This window comes from Chelonoidis abingdonii, chromosome 1 (genome assembly GCF_003597395.2).
Source record: "Chelonoidis abingdonii isolate Lonesome George chromosome 1, CheloAbing_2.0, whole genome shotgun sequence".
NCBI classification, from domain to species: Eukaryota; Metazoa; Chordata; order Testudines; family Testudinidae; genus Chelonoidis; species Chelonoidis abingdonii.
The window spans coordinates 209721769-209730952 of NC_133769.1; the positions used below are offsets into that span (position 1 = coordinate 209721769).

General features: G+C 43.3%; 1 protein-coding gene across 1 annotated transcript in view; it reads right to left on the bottom strand.

Moving 5' to 3' along the window:
* The window catches only part of WDR4 (WDR4 tRNA N7-guanosine methyltransferase non-catalytic subunit), a 48577-nt gene extending 43506 nt beyond the window's left edge, over window positions 1-5071 (bottom strand). Inside the window, exons 1-2 of the mRNA XM_075074006.1 lie at window positions 4884-5071; window positions 3083-3145 (exon numbers count right to left, since the gene is read on the bottom strand). Coding sequence (XP_074930107.1) covers window positions 3083-3145; window positions 4884-4993 — 173 coding nt within the window. The 5' untranslated portion in view covers window positions 4994-5071. The remainder of the gene's footprint in view (window positions 1-3082; window positions 3146-4883) is intronic.
* Window positions 5072-9184: the final 4113 nt, after the last annotated feature.

The window sequence follows — 9184 nt, forward strand, 5'->3', positions numbered from 1 at the left end:
CTTAAATAGCTCTAAAGATGGAGATTCTACCACCTCCTAGGTAACCCATTCCAATACTCACCACTCTCCAGTCAGAAAGTTTTTTCTAACATCCAGCCTCGACTTCCGCAACTGCAACTTCAAACCATTGCTCCTTGTCTTGTCCTCCGTCACCACTGAGAACAGCCTAGCTCCCTCCTCCTTGGAGCATCCCTTCAAGTAGTGAAGGTTGCTATCAAATCCCCCCTTAGTCTCCCTTCTGCAGGCTAAATAAGCCCAGTTCCTTTCAGTCTCTCTTCATAAGTCATGTGCTCCAGTCCTCTAATCGTTTTTGTTGCCCTCGCTGGACTCTCTCCAATTGTTCCACGTCCTTTTGTAGTGTGGCGCCCAAAACTGGACACATATTCCAGATGCGGCCTCACCAGTGCCGAATAGAGGGGAATAATCACATCCCTCAATCTGCTGGCAACACCTACAATACAGCCCAGTATGCTATTAGCCTTTTTGGCTACAAGAGCACACTGTAGGCTCATGTTCAACTTTCCATCTACCGTAACCCAAGATCCTTTTCTTCAGCACTCTAGTTAGCCAAAGAGTCCCCAGCCTGTAGCAGTGCATGGGGTTTCTATCCTAAGTGGCAGACTTTGCACTTGTCCTTGTTGAACTTCATGAGTTTTTCTGTGGGCCCACTTCTCCAATTTGTCTAAGTCTCTCTGAATCCTATCCCTGCCCTCCAGCGTGTCACCACTCCCCCAACTTGGGTCATCTGCAAATTACTTAATGTGGCAAGCTATCCATCATCAAGATCATTAATGAAGACATTGAATAGAACGGGCCCTAAGACAGACCCCTGGGCACACCACTTGTTACTGGTTGCCAACTAGAGAGTGTGCCAAGATACCTACCCGCTAAGCCCGTTGATTCAACCAGTTTTCTACCCACTTCACAATCCATTCCCCCCAACCCATCTCCTTAGTTTGCTGATGAGAATGCTGTGGAAAACCGTGTCAAAAGCCTACAAAGTCAAGGTATAACATCAACAGCTTTGCCCCCATCCACAAGTCAGTCATCTCATCATAGAAGCAATCAGTTGGTCAGGCATGATTTACCCTTGGAATCCATGCTGACTGCTTCTACACCTTGTTTTCCTCTAAGTGTTCAGGATGGATTCCTTCAGCACCTGCTCCATGATTTTTCCAGGGATTGAGGTGAGACTGATTGCGTCTGTATTCCCTGGATCTTCCTTTTTCCCTTTCTTAAAAATAGGTACTATATTTGCTTTCTTCCAGTCCTCTGGGACCTCTCCTGTCGCCATAATTTTCAAGATAATGGTCAACGGCTCTGCAATCACATCAGCTAACTCCCTCAGCACCCCTCGATGCAGTTCATCCGGTCCCATAGACTTGTGGCACGTCAACGTCTTTAAGTAGTCCTAACCTGACCCTCTATCACAGTGGGTCTCTCCTCCTCTCTCTCTGCCGTTCCCCAGTGTAGTAGTCGGGAGTTGATCCTGCCGTAAAGACTGAAGTGAAGAAGATGCGAGTACTTCAGCCTGCCATATCTTCACCACTAGAAATTGCTAATTGAGTAAGGGACCTACACCTTGGTCCTTTTTGTTGCAGTTCTTGTTGCATGTGGTGAGTGCTAATTTTTTGTCTCTGTATCTTTTTTTGCTGCAGATTCTCTAAAGGCAATGTGTGTGAACAGTCCATGCAAGAGCGGAAAGAGTCCTGTGGCACCTTATAGACTAACCTAGAAGTACTGGAGCAATAAGCTTTGTGGCTGAATACCCACTTCGTAGATATGGTGTTGGAAATTCCAGAAGCAGGTATAAATAGCAGGCAAAGAATCAGTCTAGAGGTAATTGAGATTAGTCAAGAGAGGATGAGCCCTCTCTAGCATTGAAATGATGAACACCAAACGGAGAAAGAAAGCTGCGGTTTGTATGTTAGGCTGGCCATTCACAGTCGTGTTATCCTAGCTGCCTCCTGGAAATCTCATCCACCACATGCATCTGACCAAGTGGATTCACCCACAAAGCTGATGATCCAATACGTCTGTTAGTCTATAAAGATAGCAGCAGGACTCAGTCTGATCTGTAAAGCCACACCAGGCAAGCCCTCTGAGTCCGGCTAGACCGCACCCTGGCTGGGATTATTTAGGGAAAATGGTCCTGCCTTTAGCAGGGGGTTGGACTAGATGACCTCATGAGGTCCCTTCCAACCTTTTGATTCTATGATTCTATTTTGTATTCTGTGTTACAATTAAAATCAATATATTTGAAAACGCAGAAAACATCCAAAAATATTTAAATAAATGGTATTCTATTATTGTTTAACAGCGTGATTAATCGCACGATTAATCACAATTACTTTTTTTTTTAATTGCTTGACTGCCCCAACCTAAACTAAATCTAGTTTAGTTAGATCTAAAGTTAGATCTAAATTCCACTTATTCAAAAGAAAATAATTAAAACAGTACCTAGAGGGGTATAGTCAACTAGAAATCTAATTTTAAAAACAGAACTTTGAAGTATACCTGCACTTAAATAATATCTACCTAAGCTTTTGTAGCTTTATAATCAAGTTTTCCTATTTCGAAAGTTTCTCTCTCCTGTTACTGCGTAAAAGACTGAAACCAATGAGAGGAAAACAGACTGTGGGCCCAATCCTGCATCAATATCTGCTTACCTATGTACCGAGGTCTGTGCTGGCAGAACTTGATGTAGGATCTAAATCTAAGCATCCAAGGGAAACACAGGAACTGACTATAGGTAAAGTACTGTCCAATGCTCAAAGTACAATTAAAAGATAGATTTGTCCTCCACCCTAATTTCTTTTCAATTCTTGTAAGTTTAGATAAAATCACATAAAAGCGTTGATTAAGTTGACCATGTTCCTTTTAAACAATCTTTCACCATCATACTCACTCTAAGCAAAATACATAAATTAGCGAAACATAAAACAAATAGAAATTAAGCCAGTCATCTCACATCACTAGGCATTCCTAATTTATTCACTTTATTCTATTCAACGTCACATCATCAGAGGAAGTGGTCCACCTTCTGAAAAGGTAGTGAAGAGTTTACACAAAAATCTCTCACCCTCTGTCTTCTTGAGAGTTCTTGCTTGCAGTGATGCAGTCATACATGAAGAGATCATCAACACTGGAAATAAAAAGGTTAACAAAAAAATCACTGTTTTCCCATGAAGGCTGCTGATTCATTTGTATTACACCATAATTATATACTTTATTATGTCTCCTTACTTCTGCTGCCAACACCCCGTGGCACCTCAAAGGCATCCCCAGATTACTCATTAGTTGTTGAAGTTTGGCACTTCATATCCCACATGCAAACCAAACAGAAGCCATTAGTTGATAGGAAAGCAACAGTCATTTTTTTTTCCAGTGAAAAACCATGAATATTTTACTTCTACTACTTTCTCAATTGTATTTGCCATCTGCTCTTGAAATCTCTATTTTGGCATTTACTGTGATTCTAGAAATCAATGTGACAAGCATAAACTGGTTCTGTACAAGCTACCAGGAATCAAAGACTAGTACGCTTGAAATGTTATTCTTTATACATGAATAATTTGTGTAACAAATATCCATCTACTCCTGTTGCAAGGTCTTGATTTCTCAATCTCCAGTTTTGTCCCACATGTGCATGCTTGTTTACCTCATCTTGCCATGCTATCTGCATAGCCCTTAGGAGAAGGTCTTTCTACTGAAGGATGGTGTAATAAGCGCACAAACAAGCCAACCATGCTGGCTCTACTGCTGCTGGGTAATCCAGTGGTGTAGTTATTGTAACAATGTTGCATGGATAATAATTATTCAGAACATGTTTAAGTCTTATCAAGGTTTTATTTTGGCCCTTTTGAAAGAAATGCCTTCAACTTTTAAAAAAAAAGAGATAAGTGGGGAATATTTAACCTTCCATGGTTAGAATACCTAAAATTTGAGAAATTAGAGAGAAAATACTGTTTTTTCAGTTTTAGACCCCAATCCTGCAAATACTTGCGCTCAGACTTAATTAGATAGATATTAGTCCACACTGCAGTCAGTGACACTAATTACATACATATATCAGAGTGGAAGCCGTGTTAGTCTGTATCAGCAAAAAGGAGGAGGAGTACTTGTAGCACCTTAGAAACTAACACATTTTTGGGGCATAAGCCTTCATGGATTAATGATTAAGTGGGTTTTAGTCCACAAAAGCTTATGCTTTTTACATACATATAATTAAGCGTGTGTGTGTATGCATTTGCAGAATTGGGGATGTACCTTGAGCATGACAACAGTGTGTGTATAATCAGTTTCACCCCTTCCCCTGATGTATGAGTCTCTAGCTCTCTCATAGCAACAGGAGAAAAACATTTAAGATGCAGTGTGATATAAAACCACAAAAAACAGTAGCAGAGTCAGACATACTTTAACACCTAGCAGTACTTATAACCAACTTTTTAAAGTGATTAAGTTTCAAGAGGATGGTGCCTCTTTAACTTTAGCAGTATCCCTTTAAACAGTGCCCAGATATATTTAGAATTCGCAAGGTATAAGAATAATCAGCATACAGGGTAGTCAAATAAAGTTACACACAGTTAAGAAAGATACATTCATCTCCAGTCGGGCCGGAGATTTACCCTCAACTGGTTTTAAAAGGACTGAAATGTCATCTGGAGCCAAGGTGGCAGGACTGATGCTCCTGAACTCCCAGGAAGGCAGCTGGGGGCGGGTTACGCAGACATCTCACTGGGGGGGGGTTAAAGACCGGATGCGTCCCCCCATCAGCTCCCCAGCCCGCCATACACACGCTGCCGGGCGGCGAGTCGCGCTCACTATCCCGGCCGCCTCCCCACGTCCCCGGGCAGCGCCGGGACCCCGCGGCCCGCACTGACCTGGGCTCCTGGTAGCGAGATGCCAGGAAGCGGCTCCCACCGCTGGCAGCCATGAGAGCTCCGCACAGCGCCAGCCCCGGGCCGCAACATCCCGCTGTTGCCACCTCCATGCGGACAGCCGCCCACGTGCGCAGCCCCAGCCGCGGTTTACCTAGTAGCTGACGCACTGTGTGGACGTGACACTACAACGCGCGCTGACTAATGACGTAAAGTGGACTCCTCCCCTCTGCTGCCGGTGCTCTGCGGGCTGCGTCTGCGCAGTAACATACAGGAAGGGCGGGGTTGGCGGCAGCGGAGGCAGCACGCGCTGGTTACAGGCAGTCCTCGTTCCCTCCCAGGCCAGGTCTACACTACGAGATTAAATCGATTTTAGATACGCAATTTCAGCTACGAAAATAGCGTAGCTGAAATTGAATATCTAAAATCGATTTACTCACCCGTCTTCACCGCGCGGGATCGATCCGCGCGGCTCGCTGTGCCGAATCCGGAAGTCCGGTCGTCTAGCTGGAGTTCCGGAATCGATCTAAGCATGCTCTGGGATCGAGATATCGCGTCCAGACCAGACGCGATATTTCGATCCCCGAGCAATCGATTTTAACGCGCCGATCCGGCGCATAGTCTAGACGTGGCCCCAGCCTCGTTCATCCCACCTTGTGATCCCAGCATAGGCACCTTCCCAACATGCCAGGCGGAGCTAGGCCAGCATCTGGGTCATGGTGCAACAAGCAGAATTACAGCTCTGGCGTGCAGGCGTGTTTTGAAGAGTATTTTTATTTACACTTCTGTAGCGCTTAGGAGCCTTAGTCATGGACCCGGACCCCCTTGTGTTAGGTACTGTAATACATCGGATGGGATTTTCCCTCTCCCAGCTGAGACTTTTTTTTCCCTTGTTTTAATTTCCCTCTTCAGTACAGGGCAACTTGAAGCCTCAGTCCTGTAATAAATTGCAGACAGTTTGGGTAGCATCTGTTATACCCATTGTAAATTTCCACCAGGCTTTAGGTAATTAAGAGTTAAATAATGGCAGACAGACATAAATTAAAAAGATAGGCAAGGGAAGAAAAAGATGATCCTAGCTGAGATTAAAAAAGAGAGCGTGAGAGGCAGAAAGATGAAATTTTCAGAGTAGCAGCCATGTTAGTCTGTAACCGCAAAAAGAACAGGAGTACTTGTGGTACCTTAGTCTTTAAGGTACCACAAGTACTTCTGTTCTTTTGTAGAAAGATGAAGGTTGTTTCAAACAGTAAGATCTGCACAGAAGACCAAATAGAAGAAGTTTTTGAATGTTGAGGCAAAGAGGTTCCTGGACTTCAGAATCTGGGTGGCTGGATTTCTATTTGATCACTTCTAATCAGTTACCTGTAATCTTTCATGCATGGTTTCAAAAGCAAACAAAGGACAACCCCAAGTGCTTACAGTGTAGTTAGGTTGACCTAGTCATGTCTGCCCCAAGGAGTTAGATCAACAGAAAAGTTCTTCCATTGAGCTAGCTACCACCACTCAAAAAGGTAGAAAATCCCCTTCCAGTGATGTAGGAAGCATCTGTGCTACAGAACTACAATGGCACAGCTGTATTATGTGCAATAAGTTAATTGAAAAATTTGAAGCCTTTGCCAGATGTCCCTTTTCAATTCTTTTGCGTTCTCTGATAACTCAAGCAATTAAAAACCATCCAATGTACAAAGGCTGCTTTTGTATCCGATGAGAAATTTGGACAAAGAAGACAGAAAAGGGAGGAGGAGGTCACAAGATTGAGGGAAATGTATTTTTTAAAAAGTTAGGGGAAAAATTTCCCCTGAGTCCTGACAGGAATTTGCAGATCTCTGAAGAAGAAAATATTAAAGAAATACCTGCAAAAATTTGGAATGTGAATACGTTACCTGTGTGAATGTAATGCAGACACACACTCCAAACTTCTCTATGATGCTGTCTTCAGCAAAAATTGCCGGTTATATTCTATACTGTTATATGTGACTGGCAGCCAAATCAGTTGATCCAGTTGTTGGGTTTCCAATAAGCTGCAGCGTATGTTTTGTGTGACTGTTCTTTTGTGTTCCCATGTCATATTTGGAACTCTATTCTTATGTTTTGGTTGGACAATGTGGAATAATTTTAAATACATTGCAAAATAGCCCTTAACACACACAGACTGCTTTGTTAATGGTGCTTTCCCTTCCCCGGGGCTTTGCAAGGGGTGCTCATCAATAACAGTCACAGGACAGCTGAAACAGAACAAGTAGCACAAAGAGAAAGAGAAGAGGTAAAAAAAGAGTGGGCCTGAGGATGTTTGGCATCCTGGATCCCATCCTCAACCAAAGCTCCCTTCTGATAAATACAAAGAAAGGAACAGGAAAGCCTCTATATTCATAGTTTAAAAAAAAATCCTTTAGAACATATCAGGACATACTATGTATAGACTTACTATAAGAACACTGAATATTTTAAAATTAATCAAAAATGCAAATTGACAACGTCCCTTAAACATTGACTAATACCCCAGATTTTGCAGACACTTTAAATTTATGCATGAGTAGTTTGACTGAAGTTAATGAGATAATTCATGTCTGTAAAATTGCTCATACATGGATGTTTGTAGAAGTGGGGCCTAAGAATCAAAGGTATTTTCCCTCAGATGATCAAATAAGTCTGTTCTACTTTTGGTCTATGTAAATTATAACTTTCATCGGGTAAAGCTTTATAGAAAGGCAAGATTTTATTAAAAAGCAGGATGCTTTAGTTAATATTAATAAAAGTTATAGTATGACTATATAAACTAGAAGTGATTCGGTCTAAATTTGCTACACTTCAGTGCCTAGATTTTTCTTTTTTATAAAAGTCTCTGAAAGTAACAGTTTGTTTAAGTCTAATTTCAGAAGGCAGTGTAGTTTAGGGGTATGAACTAAGGCTAAGAAGGAGTTTTCCTGAGTTCTAAACCCTACATGTGTCACATACTTACCATATGTCCTGGGCCAAGTAATTTAGGTTCTGATCCTACAAAGAGCTCTACGGGCAGGAATCTACATGAAAGTAAATTGTCAAACTATGCTGAGAACTTTGAGACAGAGAATTTATGGCCTTGATTGTTCAGTTTCCCCATTTGAAAAATATGGATAACAATGTGTACTTACTTGACATGTACTCATCAAATTATTAATGTCAGTGATGAGCTGCCAAAATCTTAACCTGTTCCCTATAAAAAGTTCTGATTTAAGGTGGGGGGGGAGCGGGGGAGGGGTCAAGGGCGGGGGACAAATGCCGGGGGCCCCTGCAGGGCCTGGGGCAAATTGCCTCACTTGCCCCCTCCCTTCCCCTCTGGCCAGCCCTGGAACTTGCAGCAGGACCACCCCACCTTGCCGGGCCACTCAAAAAGTGGCACCAGGACGGATGACTCCAGAGCTCAGCTGAGCTGCCCAGGTGCTGGTCATGCTATGGCTCTTCGCGGTGGGGGAGGCGGGAGAGGGCCCGGGGGAGACATCTTCGGGGGCCACACTTGCCCTCTCCCCTCCCCTCTGGCCAGCCCTGGAGCTTGCAGCAGGACACCCCCCCCACCTTGCCGGGACTCTCAAAAAGCGACAGCAGGATGACTCCCAAGCTGAGCTGAGCTGCCCAGCTGGTGCTGGGGGCTGGCCACGCTGCAGCTGGGGGGAAGCAGGGGATGGGCTGAGGAGCCTCAGCCTCCCCAGCTGGGAATCCTGGGAGCAACAGGATGGTCCGGCCCATGGACTGGAGTTCTTTGCCCATTCTCTGGCCCTTTAACAACTGGTTCTCCACGGAGGTCTAATTTTAGCAACCGGTTCTTGGGAACCTGTGGAAACCTGCTCCAGCTCACCACTGGTTAATTTTTGAACAGTATTTTTAAAAAGGAGTCCTAGTGTATGTTCTATAAACGTTAGAAATTATCATTCTACATAGTATCAGAGGGGTAGCCATGTTAGTCTGGATCTGTAAAAGGAGAAAAGAGTCCTGTGGCACCTTACAGACTAACAGACATATAGCCGCATGAGCTTTTGTGGGTGAATACCCACTTCGTGGGATACATCTTTTCTCATTCTTTAGATAGTAACACTGGAAACTTCAAGGGGTTGATTGTGTGCATACAGTCCTAAAAGGTAATTGATAATACTTATTTCATTTAGCACTCTGTTTAAAAATGTTTTCCTAATATCACTGTAACTAGTTAAGGTATTTTTAAAATGTCACTGCACCTTCACCTGTTATTGCAAGCTATTTAGACTTTTACGTACTGTGTTCCTATTTCCAAGCCAAAATTTAATTATATGACATACTCCTTGCTAATATAC